This window comes from Aedes aegypti, chromosome 3 (assembly GCF_002204515.2).
Source record: "Aedes aegypti strain LVP_AGWG chromosome 3, AaegL5.0 Primary Assembly, whole genome shotgun sequence".
In the NCBI taxonomy this organism is placed as follows: Eukaryota; Metazoa; Arthropoda; class Insecta; order Diptera; family Culicidae; genus Aedes; species Aedes aegypti.
The window spans coordinates 370644302-370665890 of NC_035109.1; the positions used below are offsets into that span (position 1 = coordinate 370644302).

General features: G+C 36.8%; 1 protein-coding gene across 7 annotated transcripts in view; it reads right to left on the reverse strand.

Moving 5' to 3' along the window:
• The window catches only part of LOC5568458 (G protein-coupled receptor kinase 1), a 445419-nt gene that overhangs the window by 244362 nt on the left and 179468 nt on the right, over window positions 1–21589 (reverse strand). For all 7 annotated transcript variants that reach the window (XM_021851017.1, XM_021851016.1, XM_021851019.1 and 4 more), the window contains one exon: window positions 5319–5395. In XM_021851017.1, the coding sequence (XP_021706709.1) occupies window positions 5319–5395 (77 nt within the window). The remainder of the gene's footprint in view (window positions 1–5318; window positions 5396–21589) is intronic.

Consider the following 21589-nt stretch of genomic DNA (forward strand, 5'->3'; position numbering starts at 1 on the left):
GTCATTATCGAAAGGAGATCGAAACGATTGCAACTTCGCACTTCGATTCTAATGGCGACTACCCAATAGCTCCTGTGCAATGTCGCAGTGATTGATATTCACCTGCGTTAGCTTCGGCTTCTGCATGGTCGAATACTTGTTACTATCCTTTGATTGAGAGAGATTCTTTACAGCATTTTCTGCAGAGTTCGGTCCTGTCCAGTTTCTTGCCTAGTAGACGAAATTTTGCATTTGAAACATCTCTCCATCTGTGGTGTCTTTCATCGAGCAGTCTAACCATTTTAGAAGCCTCTGCCAGGTTCTATGCATACTCCACCAGTAATCGGATCGATGCCATATGCGTGCATCCCTGTACGCTTTTCTCAGTCAGGTTGACTTTGAAGTTTTTAATAGATTTCACTGCGATAACATAATTCTGTTGTGCCCTCGATAAAGAACTTCCGATAGGCAGAACTCTTGACCAACAGATCCTTCTTGATTTAAAAATGCATCTCTCCTTTCATGTTCCTACCACGACTAGTTCTCACCAAGTTGTCGCTCAGATATTTCAGCTGCAGGTCTTCTGTCACAGTTCCTTCAGTTAGTATTCTGCGGTTGTGATATCGAACTTGTTGCTCATGATTAGCTGCATGATCCTAGCGTGAACATTGGTTTTGGTCTTGATTAACTCATAGGTTTCTTTGATCTCTTCTCTCCAAACTGCTCTGACTTCAAAAACTGCAGATCGTCTTGAACAGTGCTACTCCTCTGTTTCTTGATAGTTCGCACGATTTGCTGCCTCTGCTGGAGTCAGTGATGTCTTTTCAGTGGAAACAGAGATATCAGAGCATCTTTTCGTCTCTTGCAAACACTGTCGCGCCTTCGTTTCCTCTACTAGATGCTCAATTTGTTCCATTTGATTTGATCCGTTATCTCCGCTCGTAGTACATTTCTCGTGATTCCATGGTTCTTTATTCAGTTAAAAGCATTGGAAGCGCTAGTTCATCTCGGTATCAATGGCTTTTCTGTCGTCGATCCCAGGTCCACAACGTGAGAGGCGTATATTCTAACCACTAGACTACGTCCGTCCTATTTAGAAAAACCTTACCACCCTACCTAACTTGTACGTATTGTAGAGCTCCATCTTCTTCGCTCTTGGGCAATTCTCCAGTTTCCCCAAACGTTTAGGTTTGCCAGATCATCTTCCAGTGTACAGCCAGCGTATTCGTGGTCTTCCACAGAGTCGCGTAACTCTACCTGGTTCCCTGCTGAATATTATTTTTTCAATACTTTCTTCCTACATCCCCACTAAATGATCAGCCTACTGAAGTTTGGCGTATTTCACACGCCTTATAATATGTATCCTTATACCCTTGATACAACTCGCGATTCATGCGCCTGCGCCACACCATTTTCGAGTTTCTCACCGACTATCGTCCACAGCACTTTACGCTCGAAAACACCGAAATCTATCCGGTCCTCTTTCAATGTCCACGCTTCGTGGTGGTAGAGAGCCACTGGAAGAATCAATGTTTTATACAGGGCGTATTTTGTTTCCGTTAGAAAGTTGTGGAGCGTAAGCTGGTTACTTATTCCGTTCAAAGGCCCTATTCGCAGCCACAACACGTCTTTTCACTTCGCAGGAAACATTTTTGTCACATGTCACAAGTGTTCAAAGGTAAACAAATTCTTCAACTACTTCAAAAACATCCCTTTCAAACACAATCTCAGCATCTACACCACATAGCCTAGCCTAAATCTACCTACGTGGTTGACATCACGTCTGCAATCCAAACAATTGATTTCGAACCATCCAGCGTATCACGTATCAGCCTAGTTAGTTTCACCGGAAAACCATGTTCAGACATTACCTGCCTCAGCTTATTTCTTTTCACTGAATCGCCGCCATGAAATCAATAAACAGATGGTGAACAGATGGGCCTTGCTTAGCCGAATTGTAGAGTCCGCGGCTACAATGCAAAGCCATGCTGAAGGTATCTGGGTTCAAATCCCGGGCGGTCCAGGATCTTTTTGTAATGGCAATATCCTTGACTTCCCTGGGCATAGAGTATCATCGTACCTGTCACACGATATACGAATGCGAAAATGGCAACTAAGGTAAAGAAAGCTCTCAGTTAATAGCTGTGGAAGTGCTCTTAGAACACTACGCTGAGTAGCCGGTTCTGTCCTAGCGGAGACGTTAATGCAAAGAAAACGAAGAAGAAGAAGAAGATGGTTAATCTGAGGGTTGTACTTCCGCAATTTATCTAAAATCGTTCGATAAGTAAACATTTGGTCCGTTGTCGAGCAGCCCTCACGAAAGCCAGCTTGGTATTCGCCGACGTAAGACTCCTTGAGCGTTAAGTAGTCTGTTAAACAGGATGCGTGACAGTATTTTGTACTATGATTTCAGCAAGGTAATCACTCTGTAATTGGCGCACTCTAGTCTATGTTCTTTCTTGTAGATTGGGCATATGAGGCCATCCAACCAGCCGGTGGGCATTTCCTCGTCCTCCCGTACCTTCACTTGGTAGATGAGTACTTGGTGGATCGACTAGTAAAGCTGCTCACTTTCGTTCTTGTGAGAAGCTCGAACGGGATCTCATCCTTCCCAGCAGCTTTACAGTTCTTCAGCTCTCTGATAACCTTTTCAACCTCTTCTATGGTGGGTGGGTCAACAGCTTGGTCTTCATCATCAATGTTCATCCTGTTTTTCGCTACATTTCCATTTTCACCGTTCAACAACTACTGAAAATGCTCCTTCCACCTGACAGCCACCGCCGTTATATCGGTCATAGCCGCGTGCCATTGACCCTTGCATAAAATCTCCGCATATCGTTCCGGTTCATGCTATCTTGAGCTGTCATTCTCTGGCGCTCTTCATCAAATCAACTACTCCTCCAGCTGCCGGCAGTACAGTGCAGCCATCAATCGGAAAGCGTTGGATATTGAAGCACAGCGTTTTTTTAGTTCTGAAACTCGTGACGCTAGATAACTGCTCCTGAGTTTAAGCGACAAGGTCCTGACATCGAAGACATCTAAGAAATGTGGCCCATCAACCAGCACGTGATCTTTTTAGGAACAGGCGTCGCCTTCGGTTATCGCGAGGTGTATTTGCGGATATTCTTGCGTTCGAAGTAGGTACTGCTGATTGCCATCCCTCTACCAGCAGCAAAAGCCGAAGGCCGTTGACAATGGTAATGGAATGAAGGCTTTCCGTTCCAATGACAGGTCGGAAGAAGTCTTCTTCTCCGATTTTCCGCGCATTTGCGTCGCCGATAACTATCTTGACATCATGTTTCGGGCACTCTCCTCTAAGCTTTCATTGAACACATCCTTTATGTCATGGTTCATTGGCGCATATATGCTGATCAGGCTGCAGTTCAAGAATTTGCCTATCATTCTCATCACACAGAGTCGGTCGCTTAACGGTTTCCACCGAATAACTCGCTTCATCCGCTTCCCAATCACTATGAAGCCAACTCTACGTTCTGCTCTGTCACCGCCGCTGTAGTAAATGTGGTACTTAAATGAAGTGTTGGCGATGGAATCAACCGCTCGGAATTCCAGTTCTCCGGTTTTGGGCCAGCGTATTTCCCGGATAGCTGCCACGTTAACACCGACATTCCGCAATTCACGAGCCAGGAGCCCAACACGCGCGGGTTCGTTCAAAGTTCTCTCGTTCCAAGATCTGACTTTCCAATCATTACCCTTTATTCGTTGCCGGGTCTGTCGCCATAAAATCAATCCATTTGCTCTACTTTTGCCTTTCTTGGTTGGTGAAGAGTCTTCGATAGGCCACCTAACCAGGGTTGCGCTACCTAAATCATGCTAGAGGGGCTGCCTCTTAGGTGCTGACACGATACAGCATTGTTCGTTTGTTCTTTACATGATGGCTACGGTCATAGCCATCACAACATCACAACCATCCACCTTTATTAGGGCTTTGGGCCTATAGCTCTGGTTCTTCATAGTTTCAAGTTCTTTCAGATATGCTACTATGGTGAGCCGCCATGCGCTAGCGTTGTTAACCCACCGACCCTAGGAGAGGCTTAAAAAAAATACAAGCAAGCTGAAGAACTGTAGGGCTACTGGGAAGGAAGATTCCAGTCGACCTTCTCAAGCACATGGTTTTCTTGTAAAACTTAGCAGACTTACACGTGCAATGCTGGACGTTACGAAATCAAGTGTTTGGATTGCAGACCTCTTTACGAATTTACTGTTCAACATTACACTCGAGGGTGTATTAGGAGATCCAGCTTGCAAAGAAACGAAACTATATCATACGGTCACACTTGCTCCTTGGCTTTGTAGCCGATATCGACCTCTTTAGAATTGATCACAGGGCAGTAGAGACTTCGTGATTCTGAAAAGACAGACTGCAACAATAGGTTTGACCATATTAGTTCTACTAAAACGCTGAACATCGTTGCAGGTTGACACAGAAAGAGGGCTAGTGGCGAGGATTTATGGAAAAGGACCTGGTGAACATAAGCGTCGTGGCAACTGTAGAAGTATCGCTACGCTGTAGCCATCAAGGTACGAAGTAGTTTCTGAAGAAACTATTTGGCATTACATGTATTCCTACAGGTACAAAGTCTGCTTATCTGCTAAGTTTTATAAGTACACTCCTTCGACTTATTTTAGGCAAAAAATCTCAATCTATGCTCCACATAGGATCTAAAAAACGTCGCAACGTTGTGGTCAGAGAAAACTCCTAAGTCATCGTAGTCGACAACGTAGCTAGCAACCGTACAAATTCCGTGGAAAACAACGCGATAATGGCATCGTTTTCCGGACCATCAATCATTACTCTGCCCGTAGGAACACATTCTACCTTCCTACCCAGAAGCAGCCGTCCTACATAGGGCTTCGAGAAATGGATCCACGTCCTCAAAAGCCAGGTGGTTGCCGAGGGGAAATGGTAAAACGTTATTTTTCTGCTTTTTGGGGTGGACTGTTGGAGCAGTGCCAAGAGATGGAATTACGATTTAAATGGTTTCTAGCGCTTTATTTGATTGTTCCATTTTCGTGGCTTGTTGGATGCGATAGCGAGTGGTCGACGAGCTGAAGAGAGATGGAGCTAGATGAAGTGAATTTTAAAAAGGACAGTAAATAATTTAAGAAACGGAATATGCGTTTGACCCACTTAAAATTTTAATAAATGTCTGTCAGGATATACGAGAGCTTTTCTTTACTTACTTTATCAATATTAAAAGATTTGATTATAACTCAATTGCTTGAGTAATCAGAAAGCGAGAAAACTTTAACAATTTTAATAAGGCAAACTATGTTGGCAATCCTTAAAAGCTTCCAGTAAATTTTTAATCACAACTTACCTAACACCTGATTGAAGATTTTGTCGAAGTTCACCTCGTTCTCCTTCTCCAGGTATTTGTGCATCACGCTTCGAACACTGAAATCAAACAAGAAGAGAAACGAAAGTTCTGAATTATTCAACCGCACTTCAGTCAGTCTGCAAGCACACACTGTTCACATTTTCCGAATGAGAGAAGGAACGAGTTTTAATTAAACTCCCAGTCCCTTCCATTTACTTGCGTCCCAGGTCAGGTAAAACCATAATTTGGCACTCGCCAAACACTTCATCAAGTGGATCTCCCACGCGCGCTAAAAGCGAGATGACACTTGACCGAAACGTCATCATCATTTCATTTTGTAAAGCATTCAATTCTTGGGGAATCATTTATTCAATCACTGGCGTAATCAGTAGCCTATTCTGAAACAACTAGTGAATTTTGAATGTTTTAAAATTAAATGCAAACAATTCGAAAAATTCTAGAAATTCGAAAATTTTAATACTTGTTAAAAAAATGTAAATTTAAATGTTTAGGTTTATAAAATATGCAACAAATTTCACTAACTACACTACATCAACCATTCGGTCCATTCATTCATTCAACTGCGAGACCACCCAACCCCCATTAGATATTCATGGAATATCTTAACGGCCCGCTTTAGAATGGTAAATTATTGATCAACGGCGAGATTCTGCGAAAGGAGGGACTGTGCGTCATAAGTAGGGCATGCAAACAAGACGAGATTTTCCTTCTATTCAGAAAGTGGCCTTCGACCTCTGCGCGCCCAGTTACGACGGCCGCGCTTGACCCCCGGGGAAATGTGAAAGCACGATTCTTGGGAAGAAAAATCTCCACCAGCAATCCCAAACAACGAATGTAGGTTGAATGGTTTTGAGTTCGATGCTTGCCGTTGGTTCTTGATGCCCAGGTGTGGGCGGAGCAGAGAATTGGTGATGCTACGCATCAATATTCTATTATGTTTGTGATGATACAAATTGGCTGTTTAAGATTGTAAAACGATTAGGCGAAGGCTTAGATGGGGTAACTACTTTAACAGAACACACTATGCGATTCTTTTGTCACTGTCGCCATATCTTATTATGCAACGGTCGCCATGTTATATGACTGCTCCTTACTTTCAAAGGTATTTTTGACAACAACTAAAATATATGAAACGTTGCAAAGTTTCGACCTACAATGTAGTATTTGAGCGTGTAAAAACCGATGCACTTTGCAAAATCAGGAGAAATATTATATCTTACATGGATGTTGCGAAAATTTAATTGAGATACACATATAAATAAATGGTATAGTCCTTCTGGAACTGAAATTGAAATAGGGATTTCCGTTTTCTTACTAGCGCTGCTTTTTCTGTACGTTAAACATATTACGGAGATAGTGCGCTGTATAGAGCATCTGATGATCTATATAACGAACTACTTCCGACATTATGTTCGACGTACAGGAAAGGCAGCGCTAGTAAAAAAGCGAAAGGCGCTATTCGATTTACTGCTAGAACAACAATTTGACTGTATAAACCTCTATGAGTCGGTATCTGAAGGGACCACCGATTCTTGGAAATAACGACTCATGGAACAGAAAAGCTTTGGAAAGCTGCTTGAGAGGGCCATCATAGTATTAACATAACATTTTGTATTTAGTACGGTTCCTTGAGTCGATATCGAGCCATGAAACATTGACTCATGGAGGTTTCACTGTAGTTTCACTATGGCATTATTTTGTCCCTGTCGCCACGTCTCATTCTGCAACGGTCGCCATGTTATGTGACTGCTCCTTACACTCTAGAATATTTTTGACAAGAAATAAATATATGAAATACGTTTCAAAGTTTCGACATATGGTGTAGTGTTTTTGGCCTTTTTGCAGTACTAAATGCATCTTACCAAATTATAACAAATATTACAATTTACATGACTGTTGTGAAAATGTAATTGAGATAAACTTATAAATAAATAGTAGAATACTTAATTCGGTTTCCATTGACTTGCAGGTATTTCATCAAACAGCTAAATACTTACATAGAATACAATAATGAATTCAAATTTGAGTTGAAATTTCTTGATTCATTTTTCAAGTAGTCAAATTTTCTTTGTGTCGTCGTACCTTTTGAATTGAGCAAAAAGAACATTCGGGACCCAGATAGCCCCGTAGCGGTAACGCGCAGCTATTCTATGTTTCCTAGATCTACATTTTAAAATTGTTTACGGCTTTGGTATTTATGACTATTGGTTCTGCAGCTTCTTGATGTTGGCCATTACAATACTTTTGTTTGCAACTCTGTATCCGGTTTTTCAAACCTACAACTGGGGATTTTTTTTATTACCGTACGGGTTTGGGCCGAAGGGTCTCAGATTTTTATGAAACTTTTTCCACGGGCAGGGCTAATGGATATATGAATAAAAAGAAATTGAGAAAAATTCAGGGTCGCCTGTTTTTCCGGAAAACTCAGGTGGAAATTTTTTGTTTTCCCTTGACACTACTTACTTTGAAAAATCATAACTCAAGAACGAAGCATCGTAGAAACAAAGTTTTTATATGAAAATTTAAGCAAATTTTCTCAAAAATCCAAAAAAAATATGAACTTGAAAAAGTTTTCCACAAAATTTTCCACCGTTGGGAAAATTCGTAAAGAAAAGCCGGAAAAACTATGCCCGAACTCGTGGAAAATTTTCAAAAATATATCGAGTAGGTAATTTTATAAGCTTTAATCACTAAAATTTTTGGAATGCACTTTTTTTTCGTTTTTGAGTTATGGCCAATTTTGTGAAAAATGTCCAGATGTGCCATATAAGACTTTTCTTTGAAAAATCATAACTCAAGAACGAAACATTGTAGAAACAAAGTTTTTATATGAAAATTTAAGCAAATTTTCTCAGAAATCCAAAAAAAATATGAACTGGAAAAAGTTTTCCACAAAATTTTCCACCGTTGGGGAAATTCATAAAGAAAAGCTGGAAAATCTATGCCCGAACTCGCGGAAATTTTTTAATAAAATATTTTTAAGAAAGAAACTTTATAAACTTCAATTCTGGTAACTTTTAGGATGTACTTTTCTTTAGTTCCTGATCTATGGTCAATTTTGTATAAAATGCAAAGATTTGCCATACATGCCTTTTCGTTTAAAAATCATGACTCAAGACTCATCATGTTTTGTCGAACCGGATTCAAATTATCTCAAAAATATGAAATTTTTGAAATGGAATCAGTTTTCCAGGACATTTTTCACTGTTTATGAAAACAAATAATGAAAACCCGATTATCTATTCCAGCTTGCAAACAAAGTATATTTGAAAAGAGCAATCAATAAGATCCAATCCTACAATATTTTTCAATACGCTCATTTTTCGTTCCTAAAACATGATCAAATATTGCTAGGATGAGCTGTTTGAACCATATATTCACAAATTTATAAGTTCATAAACAAAATTTCTTAAGAACGAAACTACATAGAAACAAAGTTTTCTTCAATCAGAATGTAGGCAATTTTTTCCTGTAACTACAAAATTGACAGTTAAATAAATGGGTAGACAATATGACAAATAGGTATTTACCAATTCAAGTTTAAAGCGTTGAAATGGCTTGAGAATCATAAGTTTACCAAAAACTAACAAAGAGCAGTGAGAAAGTGCAAGTGTTGTCTATCAGCTGTATATTCCTCGTTATTATTTTTTGTAAAGTGAAAAAAGTTTTCCCGAAGCTGTTGAAATGGACAAAGTTCAATATTACGAATACAATTCTTTATGCTGTAGCCCCTTCGGACTGGACGGTCACAAATCAGTAAGGACAAATCTACGATCGATCAGCCAAGGCCTCATCAGTAAGCTTCATTCGAATGGAGTTCGGTGGATTACGGAAAAGATGAAAATTTGCGTGAAGTGCTCCATTACCGGTTCGACAAGTCATGATGAGTCTTGAGTCATGATTTTTAAACGAAAAGGCATGTATGGCAAATCTTTGCATTTTTTACAAAATTGACCATAACTCAGGAACAAAAAAAAAGTACATCCTAAAAGTTACTAGAATTGAAGTTTATAAAGTTTCCTTCTCAAAAATATTTTAATAAAAATTTTCCGCGAGTTCGGGCATAGATTTTCCAGCTTTTCTTTATGAATTTCCCCAACAGTGGAAAATTTTGTGGAAAACTTTTTCCAGTTCATATTTTTTTTGGATTTCTGAAAAAATTTGCTTAAATTTTCATATAAAAACTTTGTTTCTACAATGTTTCGTTCTTGAGTTATGATTTTTCAAAGAAAAGTCTTATATGGCACATCTGGACATTTTTCACAAAATTGGCCATAACTCAAAAACGAAAAAAAAATGCATTCCAAAAATTTCAGTGATTAAAGCTTATAAAATTACCTTCTCGAAAATATTTTTTTGAAAATTTTCCACGAGTTCGGGCATAGTTTTTCCGGCTTTTCTTTACGAATTTTCCCAACGGTGGAAAATTTTGTGGAAAACTTTTTCAAGTTCATATTTTTTTTTGGATTTTTGAGAAAATTTGCTTAAATTTTCATATAAAAACTTTGTTTCTACGATGCTTCGTTCTTGAGTTATGATTTTTCAAAGTAAGTAGTGTCAAGGGAAAACAAAAAATTTCCACCTGAGTTTTCCGGAAAAATAGGCGACTCTGAATTTTTCTCAATTTTTTTTTTATTCATATATGTATGAGTCCTGCATATGGAAAAAGTTTCATGAAAATCTGAGACCCTTCGGCCCAATTTGTACGATAATAAAAAAAAATCCCCAGCTGTGTTCAGAATAATAGTAGTGAAAGCCGATTTGGCATGCTGTAACTTTGTTTTGATATGAGCAATCGGCATGATATTTTGGCAATGAACTACAAATATACTCAATTTCATTATCACAAGATTAGAAAATTTTCACACTACCGGCTAAAAAGTTAAGCACCAGGTGAAATCGCTCAAAATAAAAGTAGTTTTAATAATTTCAATATCTGCTGTATTTTGAATTTTTGATTTTTTTCTTTTTTTATCTTTTCAATCATTTCCACTCAAGCTATAAATGTATAAACAAGCCAATTTTTATAAAATTGTTGCTGAACAAAAATGTACAAAAGAAAAACTTGAAATTGTGTATATTTGCAGTTCACTGCCAAAATTTCATGCCGATTGCTCATATGGAAACAAAGTTACAGCATGCCAACTTTGAGCATTTTGTATGAAAATCGGCTTTCACTACTATTATTCTGAACACAACAGTATGTTAGATAAACATTTAGCTTTCAATTGGTATGTTCGGTTCATCCTTTTTGATGCTGGCTAATGCTGGGAATCTGTTTATTTTTGCTCTAAGAGGCTTTATTTCTCTTCTCTATGATTCTTTTTAAGTTTATTTATTCTTTCATCTTTTTTTGAAGCTGTTGGCCATTTATGATTTGTCGTTTTTTCGTTATTTTGTTATTCTCTGCACTTTGGATATTGTTTATTTCCGATATTTATCTCTTCTTTTTTGTTCATTCTTTTTATAGTTTTTTGACTCATCGTTCGGCGTATTCTTTCGCTGGTACGTTTTTTCTTTGATTTCTGTTTAGTTATTGTCCTAATGTACTCTGTGTTTATTATTCTCGGTATGTTTGAATAACTTATTCTCTGTTTCTCTATATTTTAATTTCTGATTTTATTTTTCTAATAGTTTCTCTTTCAATTGGTATGTTCGGTTCATCCTTTCTGATGCTCGCTAACTCTGGGAATCTGTTTATTTTTGCTCTCAGATGCTTTATTCATCTTCACTGTGATTCTTTTTGAGTTTATGTTAGCGAGACTATAAATTAGTAGCTCTCATAATTCTATTTATTGTTTCATTCCTTTTTGTATCTGTTAGCTAATTCTGATTTGCCGTTGTTTTAGTTTATTTTTAATTCTCTGCACTTTGATTTTGTTTATTTTCGATATTTTTCTCTTAGTTTTTCTTTTTTTGTTGTGTTCATTCCTTTAATAGTTTTTTGACTCATCGTTCGACGTATTATTTCTCTGGTACGTTTTATCTTTGGTTAATAATTAGTTATTGTTTTAATGTACTATGTATTTAATATTCTCGGTATGTTTGAACCATTTACTCTTTGTTTCTCTAGATCTTAATACAGTTAACTCTCCCTTACTCGATATTGAAGGGACCATCGAGTTAGGGAGGTATCGAGTTACAGAACACAAAACCAGTGCAACTGCGATCCAAGGGACCATCGAGTTAGCCATGAAAACCAACTTTTACTATGGTTCTCTAACTCTATATCGAGATACGGAATATCGAGTAAGGGAGAGTTAACTGTACTTGTCATTTTTGCTATCTTTCAAATCGGCTCTTAAATATCTTGCACTCGTAACTCTTTGGTTGCAAATTGTTTCGATTTGTGAGATGGACTTCGTTTCTCTTGGTTTCTTTTCCAGTTTTTTAATTCACCGTTTTCCTGGCCTATTGAACATAGTGTCTACGCCATTTTCCTTGATCCTATTTTCTGTGGATTCTATACAATCTGTCTTCTATATACTGAGGTTTGTTTTTGTACATTCTAGCCTGTTTTTTTCGGTTCTCAAATTCACCATTTCTCATGGAGTAAAATGAACTAAATTTTATTTCTCTGGCTATCTTATTATTTTCCTGATCCCAATGTTGTATTGTTCTGTTCACTTTGTGCACTTTTTCTTCCATTCGATATCCAAATGTCCTTTGCATTTAGATTCGATGGCTTTGTTAATACGATGTACTTCCTCGTTTCCCTTTTTCTAGATTTTTCCAGTTGTCTGACTCACACTTTGCAGGTATATAGTACTACTTTCTTATCTTGCTATATTCTCTGATTGTTCTATTTTTTATCTGTTTGACTCTTTGATTCCCTATGAATCCTTTTCCATTTTTTTTTTATTTTCTGACTTGTATGACGTTGAGATATTTTGCTTCCTATTGTCTCCTCTATTAAAATATTTTTCAGTTAAACACAAATGTCAAATCCCGTTAAATTCACTTTTCAAAACCTTCCACGAAACAACAACAAATCTTTCCTGGTAACACTTATCGCATGCCATCAACCTGCTAATTTCATTCCTGTTTCGCTCATCTACTTCAAAGGGTTGAAATTCGATTAAACTTTAACTGTAGCGGAATCTCAGAAAAGAAATTTAATAACCGAACGAAACAAGGCCTGCTAATGTTCTTGTAATAAATTACTATAGAATTTTTGGAGAAACTAACATCAAGCAGTCTGTAAAAGAATCCATGCTAAAGTTTTTAGGAAAATCCTTGGAGAAATCCATGAAAAAAAAAATTCTCGAAAGAATACGTGAAGTAGATATTGAAGGTATTCGTAAAAGAGATCCAGGAGTAATCATCAGGCGTACTACTGAATGAATACCTAGGTGGAAGTCTAGGTATCTAAGAGAAAAAAGGAATAAAACTGATTCGTTTTTCGATAAATACATAATAGAATATCTCCAAGAAACGACGATGGTAGCAGGAAGAGTGAAAATGAAATTTTCTGAAACATCCCAGAGAAATTTCTGAGGAAATCTCTTCAGGATTTCTCGAATACTTTTTCAAATAGGCGTAAGTCACTTTCATCCCAACCTGAGATAATCAGCTTCATAAATTTGAAATCTTATTTCAATTTCTATTTAAAGCCCATAAGATTTTATCCAGTACGAGTATGTCTAAACTTCATATTTTATAAACCTATTGCTGCCCTGTTAACAATCATTCAAATTTTTCTTCAAAATAAAGTTATTTTAGGGAAAATATATTTTACCACGTTTTGCTTCCACCAACATGGATAAGCCCTTTTCATAAGTTATACTGACAGCATGTGTGTTACATTCGTCAAAACGTTACGTAATATTTTCATGATGCTATTTGCTTACGTCATAATGTTCCGTCAAACTGCAAAAGTAAACATTACTTACGACACATTAGAATCAAACAAAAAAAATGCAAGATGTTTGTATACAAAGCCAACATAAATTGTTGTGAGCAATTTCGTTTCGCGTTTTCGTTCGCCAAATTAGTACAAACCTGAATATTACACCCAGAGTCCTATTCCGGATTGCTCAATCGCCCCAGGTGTTCATTCAGGCGGGGATTCTGGAAGCTTTGTAATCAAGTCGGTAAGTAACAACATGATTTTCGGTTGACGATTATGCTCAATACCGTCAATTCCAGTGAAGGCCTACTGAAACAGTTCCGACATAGCCACAACGAGACTGAGTCCGGAACAAGGGAACGGCCGGTGATGTGAATTTTACAAGGAGAAGGAAAGTTGCGGAGCAGAGAACGATTTTTTATTTTGTATCCGATGCATCTTGATCGAGTACCGGCTTTATAATCGGGGATGAGGTGCATTCGTTAGTGATGTATGGCAACATTTAAGGTAAGTCGATTAGACTTCTGTATTTAGATTAGATAAATAGTAGGCAAGCATAATCCTTACTGTGGACCTCAATGTTATATTTAACATTAGAGGTGTTCGTTCTGGTGCAAACTCATTTGCAAAAGTGCTCAAGCTATACTACAGTGATCGCACTTCTAAGGATTATCGACTATTTATGGATCATTTCCTTTTGGATTATATGTGGAACAGAGCGACTATTATTGTGATATCCTTTATCACTGCCGTGGCACAGACAGCATCGTATCGCATTTTTGGCATTTCTGTTTCACATCGACAAAGCCACTATGTCCGTATTTAGCAGCAATATGCTTTGTTCATAAATGCATCGTATTGCGAAGTTTAAGATAATTTAGCCATGGAGGTGCCCAAGTAGCTTTTGACAAATGCTTGACTTTATTCGCAATATAATCCGGAACTCCACTGGCACTGCTGAAAGTTCTTTCCAGTTGTTTGTAGGAACGCACGTGATACGTACCATGTTTGGAAATATCACAATATGAGATAAAAAGCTATTAAATTACATGTCTCAGTCAGTAAATAGCGAACATAACGTAAGTTAAGATGGTTGTAAAACGAAACCAAACATCGAATTTTCAAGAGCACTAGTCTAGAGAACCAAACATCGCTCTGAGCTGGTAATTTTAACGACCGGTAGATCATCAAAAGTATGCAACCAGTCGATCAAATTTTTAATGCAAACGATTGTCAGGTTCCCTAGATCGATGGACTATTAAGTTTGGCTTCGTTTTATAATCACCTTAATTCGCGACTACGAAACAAAAAGAGATTTACAAAGCACTCGCACTTATGGAAAACCTCGTAAGGAACTGTCACCGTGTGCGTGAAAAAAAAGCAAAACATATAACTCTTCTTATTTTTCTCACAGAAAACCGAAGAAAACATCAGCAGCTTCGTAGTCCCGAATAAGGTTCGACAACCAGGTGCCCAGACTGCATCTTAGCAAGTGGTTTGAGTCGTACCTATACCTGTATCAGCATCTAGACTACAATAACACTGCTTCAATACATTTCTCTTAATAGCCCTCTATTTGACTTACAGAACAGTTAAAAGGGGGAACATATATCAATTTCTGCATTTCTACATCTTTTGCTTGTTTATTTACTATTTAGTATATTTATTTTACAAAAAACAACAGCAAGCGTCAAAACGACGAAAGTAGCTCCGCTCCAATGTTTTTATTTTTTGTCACTTTCGCTTTTTTTATTCGAGCGTATGTATGCTGTCAGTTGATTTGATACATTCGTCAAATTGTAATCAAAAGGACGTATCCAAAATAAATGACAAGGATTGTACAAAGGGATGTTTCGTCGTTTTGTTTAACCAATGTTAAACATTCAAATACGCGATTGTTATTAAAATTGTCAAAATAGCGTGGCAAACGCTGATTGTTCAAGAGCTTGCAGTGAAAAAACAGTTTAGGTACATTTTCCGACTTACGTCCATTTGAAAAAGTACTCGAGATTTCTTGAAACCAATCTGAAAGGGACTACTGGAAAAATTGCGGTGCGAAATCCAGATTGGAAAAGCCTGAAAGAATTCCTGGAGGTAGTTCAAAACCAATCTAAGGCTGAATTTTCCCGACACAAATGCCCTGATGAGGGTAAAGTGTCGTTGATAAAATAAAATCAAAGAATGAATTTGGAACTCCGTTAAATGCTTGTAATACAAAATAAATGTGAAGTTTGTAAAACAAAAAAGGCAAATGCTTAGGTGAGTAAACTATGTCAGCAGAAAACACTATAAGTGCGATTTTTTCATCACTATAGCCATATCTTATTTTGCAACGGTCGCCATGTTATGTGGCTGCTCCTAAGGTTTTCTAGACAAAAACTAAAAATATGAAATTCAACAACAAAAAAAGTTATAAAAAACAGCGTTGAGACTTTTAAAATGTTTTTATTTTACCATAGAGTTCTAAAAGAACTCCCTCAATATCGGTAAGCATCCCCCGTGCAAAAACGGAATCGGGTGTACTCAGTTACGAATCATTTGAAGGCATATTTCCGCAGCTTAGTCTAATTATTGTTCTTCTACTAACCTTTGAGCTTTCTGTTTACGATTTTTAGTCTATTTTGTTGGTCCCTAAGCCTTTTGGCAACACATGATTATCAGTTTTGTCTCAAACTTTGTAGATAATCTGTTTTCCTGACACCTGTTTCATTCATATAACAATATCGTTTGATCATTCATTGATTTTTATTCAATTTTCAATACTGCAATTCTTTTTTGAAGACGGTTATTATTGTTCGCTATTTCCAGCTATTTAATTTCTTTTTCTACTGATTTTTGTTGGCTGTCGTTGATTTTCAGTACATAATACGGTATACTTCGTAGATTGCATACTAGTTGTAGTTCTAATTACTACAGTTGTTCATTCACCTCTTCGCACATTTTTCTGTATCTGTTGGACAATTTTCATTTAACGTTGTTTTCGGAACTTTTTGATCTGTCTATTTTCGATATGAAGATTCTGTTTATTTTCGATATTATTCTTGCTCTTCATTTGCAGTTTTTTGTTCTCTGTTCCACATTTATATGCTTACTGTTTTGTTTTTGTAGTTTCTCTATTTGTTGAGCTCTAAAGTACTCTGTGTTTCCTATTCTCAAATGTATGGATTATTCACACTTTATTCCTCAAACTATCTATCTTTTTTTCCTCTTTTCGTACCTTTCAACTCAGCATTTGGATTGCTTGTTTCTGTACTTTTTTGGTTGAATACTTTTTCTGCTTTGATTTATTTGTTTTTGGTTTTCTAACTTTGCGTCACTTCAACTTTCCATCTCTTAAGCTGTACAATATTTTGATTTCTTTTTTGATTTTTTTTTCTCATCGTTTTTCAGGTTTTTGAAATTTTGGTTTTTTTCCTTTTCTATTCTCTACGTTATTTTTATGTAAATTCTGTACCAAATGTTCTTTCTGTTATGTTTCTAACTCTGCTTTTATTTTATGGTTTTGCTTTTGATTATATGGCTCTGTAAATCCTTTATAGTTTCTCGTTTCCGTCTTTCTGTTTTGCTTCCCTTTGTCAAACTTTTGGATTAGCATTCGGCGGTTATCTAGCAGTTTTTTTTTGGTCTGTGGTTATTTCGGGTAATTTAGGGCTTCGGCACCATTCGGCTATTATCGGCAATCAAATTTCAAACATCAAATACACATTATTTTTCTGTCAAAACACCACAATGAAAACTTCCAGATGATTTTTTGTTTTGTCAGCTTTTTGTTGACGAGATTTCCGAGACTGAACAAACAATTTCGCCAAATTAAAACGCCTCAAAATGCGACTGATTTGGAGCTGCCGAAACTGACGAAGAGAATGAGGCTGCCAACAATAGCCACACTGACGAGAGCGAAGCGTTGTAAAAACGTTTCCAAAAAGCTTTCAACAAGTCTGTCGGTGTCAATCGATAGAGTATTGAGCAGTGCATAAATGTAAAAGGACACACACGTAATTTGTCTACCGTAAAAATTGCAAAAAGAGCGCGACATTGGCTCAGGCTGCCGAGATTATGAAAATTCCCCTAACATTTCTTTTCTGTGAATTTGACATTTTGTTTTCATATGGAACGCTTTGCTAATTTTTGTTCTATATTGTTCAAGCTGATTATTTGCTTAGCGAGATATTTTTCTGTCCTTCTATCCGGGATTGTTCGTATTTCTGGTTAAATAAGTAACTCTTCAAACTTTATTGATTTTCCTTTCATATTGGCTCATTTTATATTTTCAGGTGATTTTTATTTGTGGATCGATTGTTGTATGACTCTTTCTTTTCGTTTTTTTTTTTTTTCATTTTAGATCTCCTTCATTACCGCTTTTCAGGATATGTGTTTCTATTTGTTCGGGTTTGTTTTTCGACTATCTCTCTCTTCGTCTATCTCTTTACCCAATTTATCAATTGTATGTCTCTGTTCCTTCCTTTTTGTCTTATCTCTTTTGGTTATTTGTATTAAAGATGAATTATCATTTTTTTCTGCGTTACACACTCTTGTTATATATTTTTAATTCTTTATTTCTTTGTTGATACAGTACTTTGAATTATCTAAATCTGTCACCTAAAGGCTCATAAGTTATCTGCTTCGTGGGCTACGAGTTAACTTCATATTATGCTTTTCAACTTTGTAGTTTTGAACAGTTTAACTTTCTGGTTATCTGTATTTGTTTTTCTAAAAAGTCAATCCCTCTAGCCTTTTTACTCTCAAGCCCTCAAGCTCTTGATATTTTCAGACTACTCAAGGTCTCTCTTTTGTAACGTTTCCATAATAGGTCTACTGTTCATATCTCAATATTGAATTGATCATCGAAAAACGTAGACATCTAAACATAGAACACGAAGTTAGTCAGTTCAAATTTAGTTGAAGTGTTAGAATAAGAAGAACTTCTCAGAAAAACCTCATCAGATATTACTGAAGAAAACTTTCAGTTCCTAGTAATTCTACTTTTTCTTGGCATTTACGTCCCCACTGGGACAGAGACTGCTACTCAGCTTAGTGTTCTTATGAGCACTTCCCCAGTTATTAACTGAGAGCTTTCTTTGCCAAAGTTTCCATTTTCGCATTCATATATCGTATGGCCGGTACGATGATACTCTATGCCCAGGGAAGTGAAGGAAATTTCCATTACGAAAGGATCTTGGACCGACCGGGAATCGAACCCAGAAATTTTCAGCATGGCTTTGCTTTGTAGCCGAGGGCTTGGCTAAGAAAGGTCCTAAGATAAATGTATGTAGGACACGAAAAAACTCAGTGCAAATTTAGATGAAGTGATAATAAAATGAAAAAAAAAAAAATCATGCACAATAGCTATAGAACTTCTTATAGAAATCTTAGCAAAAATTACTGAAGAAATCCTTATACAATTCGTCTACTGGAACAACAGAAAAAGTTGAGGAACTAAATTCAGGAGGAATGATTGAAGCCAGTGTAACAACAATCTTTGGAGGATTTCTTTGAGAATTTCGTGAAGGAGATCAATAAAATATAACATAATGTGATTTTTTTTTTATACTATTTCCCAAAGTCATCTGGAATAGAATAATTCACAGCTACTGCATATCATCGTTTCAAAAATCCGATACGTGATACGATAAACCTGCATCCAGCTCAACCACAATCGTATCGACCTTCGCATGGCAAAGCAAATAACAACAGCATCCACCGGGACCGACGACGACGACGACGTCAAGCTGTCCATGCGTAACGAACTAAAAGTTGCTCCGAGCTCCCAAGTCAACAAGTAGTTTATTTACATCACACTCTGGCTTCGCTCAACGTTAAAATCCCCCACCGTGCAGCTGTTCCAGAGTGCTCACATTGACAACTTCAAAAGAACTCATCTAGCAGCCCTAGCAACAGAACCATTCGACACCACGACTCGCGACACCATCAGAGTAGATTTTCCCACGAACCGTTTCGAAGTCACATTGCACCAGAGCGGGCGCGAGAAAAACTGGAAAACTTTCACTTTCCGTCGAAATTCAATCACGACAGTTTGACACCCGACCGAAATTTCCAATCAAGCATTCCTTGCCGGGAAAATTGGGGGGAAGGCCAAAAAACACCGCAAAACTGTCTGACGATGGTGACGAAAACCGACGAATCGATCGCAGTAGACTTGGATCTACGTCTGTTGCCAACGAAACCATTCATCTGCTATAGTTTGACGACGACGTCGAAAAGTCTCTCGAATTTGGAAGTTTTTTTGCATTTTTTTTTCCGAGAAATAACGGTGACAATGGCTATGGATAATCTACCCGCTGCACAGTGGCCCAAAAATTACTTTGAATAATAATTCCACAAAGTTTAAGATCAATTGTTGCATACACAGATTTTTAACATAATGTGAACTGTAGAAACGTCAGCTGAAATCAACCTTCTTGATTTTTTTAATTTTTTGGCTGTTATTTCACTGAATTCGACTGGTTTCATTCGAAAAATAAAGCTTATTAGAAGTTTTCAAGGTATTTTGAATTGTAATTTATTTGCAAATATTAAAATTTCAAACAAGTTTTAAACAGATTCTACCAATAAACCGGAAACAACCATGTTCTGTATCAATGACCATTGGCACCAAATCGTTTTCAGAATCCCTGTGTGGTAAATGAATAAGAATTTCGGAGCCATTTGTACTTTTTATCGACATTTGTATGCTATACAGCCACTGTACACTATTGGTGGAGTTTGGAAAACTTGTCGGCTTAGCCTCAGGAAAGTTCCGTGCTTTGGAGCGTCAATTCGGACAGTGTCTCGCCCTCACTGCACAGTGGTCCAGGAATCAGTTTTACGCGGAAAGATGAATTTTGAGCTTTAGAATGAAACATTAGACAAAAACGGTCTTCTACAAAGTTGTTTGTATTAGTAAGGTCTTTTGTTTGGTGTTATTGAAAATTAGGGTGGACCACATTTTCATAGAAATTGTGTAACTAACTTTCTTATTTGTAGAAATTATACTATACATGTTTCAGCAAAGTTGTAGACCATTCAATTTCAAGCAACTTTGCCAAAAAAAGTTTTTTTATATCTCTTAAATTGACCGATTTAGAGCTATTTTACTACGGTGACATAGGGTGGTCCGAACAAAATTGGTTTTCTGGCTCTAGAGTTTTCAATTCAAATTTCTCATCAAAGTAGTCTATGAAACACTTTTAGAGCTTGGAAAAATGCGTAGTTTGGTGAGTGAAGAAACTCGTTATCTCTTTTCGTATGGGAGTTATTGTTGTTTTTCTCTCAAAAACATGCCTATTTTGATTGTGAATATTTTTGATTGGGGCAAACATAAAAAATATCTTTTGACGGCATTCAAAAGACAAAATAAAATTGTAAATTATATAAAAAAATTACAAATGTGTTATTTTTGTAACTCTAATAAAATGCCCTTAAAAACAAATGATTTTAAGCAGAAAAACTTTAATAACTTTTGAACTAAAAAAGATATCATCAATCTTTTTGCATGAAAATTTGCGTTTTGTTAAGTTCTAAAAGTCGTTCATAGACCGCTTTGACGAGAAACCTGAAATAAGAAAGATAGGGCTTTAAAACTATTTTGAAGATTTTCATAGTGATTTTACCCCATTACCCCGAATCCCACTACCCCGAATGCCATTAACCCGAACGCCATTACCCCGAATTCCAAAACCCCGAACGACCCATCACCCCGAATGACATTACCCCGAATTCCAATATCATGGGGAAATGTCGTCAATATCATCATGTCAAGATATTTGTAAATTCGGGGAAATAGCATTCGGGGTGATGGAATTCGGGGTAATGGTACATTCGGGGTAATGGAATTCGGGGTGATGTCATTCGGGGAAAGGGCATTCGGGGTAATGGGGTAGAATCTTTCATAGTATGTATTTCTTTATTATTTTGCATTTTGAGCATGAAAATAAAATTTTAGACAAAAATGATCTTCTACAAAATTGTTTATAAAAGTTTAGGCTTTCATACTGAGTCATTCAAAACTAGGGTGGTCCCATCATATAATCAACTTTTTTATTTGCAAAAATACTGGTATATACTCTTAGGCAAAGCGGTAGAACTTGGAATTTTGACCAACTTTGCCAAAAAAGTTTTTCTGTAGCTCAAAATTTGACCAATCTAGAGCATTTTTTCCTAATCATCAAAAGGTGGTCCAACAAAAATCAGTTTTTCAGTTCTAGTGTTTTTAATATTAGTTTCTCGTCAAAGTCATCTATGAACGACTTTTAGAACTTAACAAAACGCAAATTTTCATGCAAAAATATTGCTGATATCTATTTTAGTTCAAAAGTTATTAAAGTTTTTGTGATAAATAATATTTGATTTTCAAGGTGTTTTATTACAGTTACAAAAATAACACATCTGTAATTTTTTGATA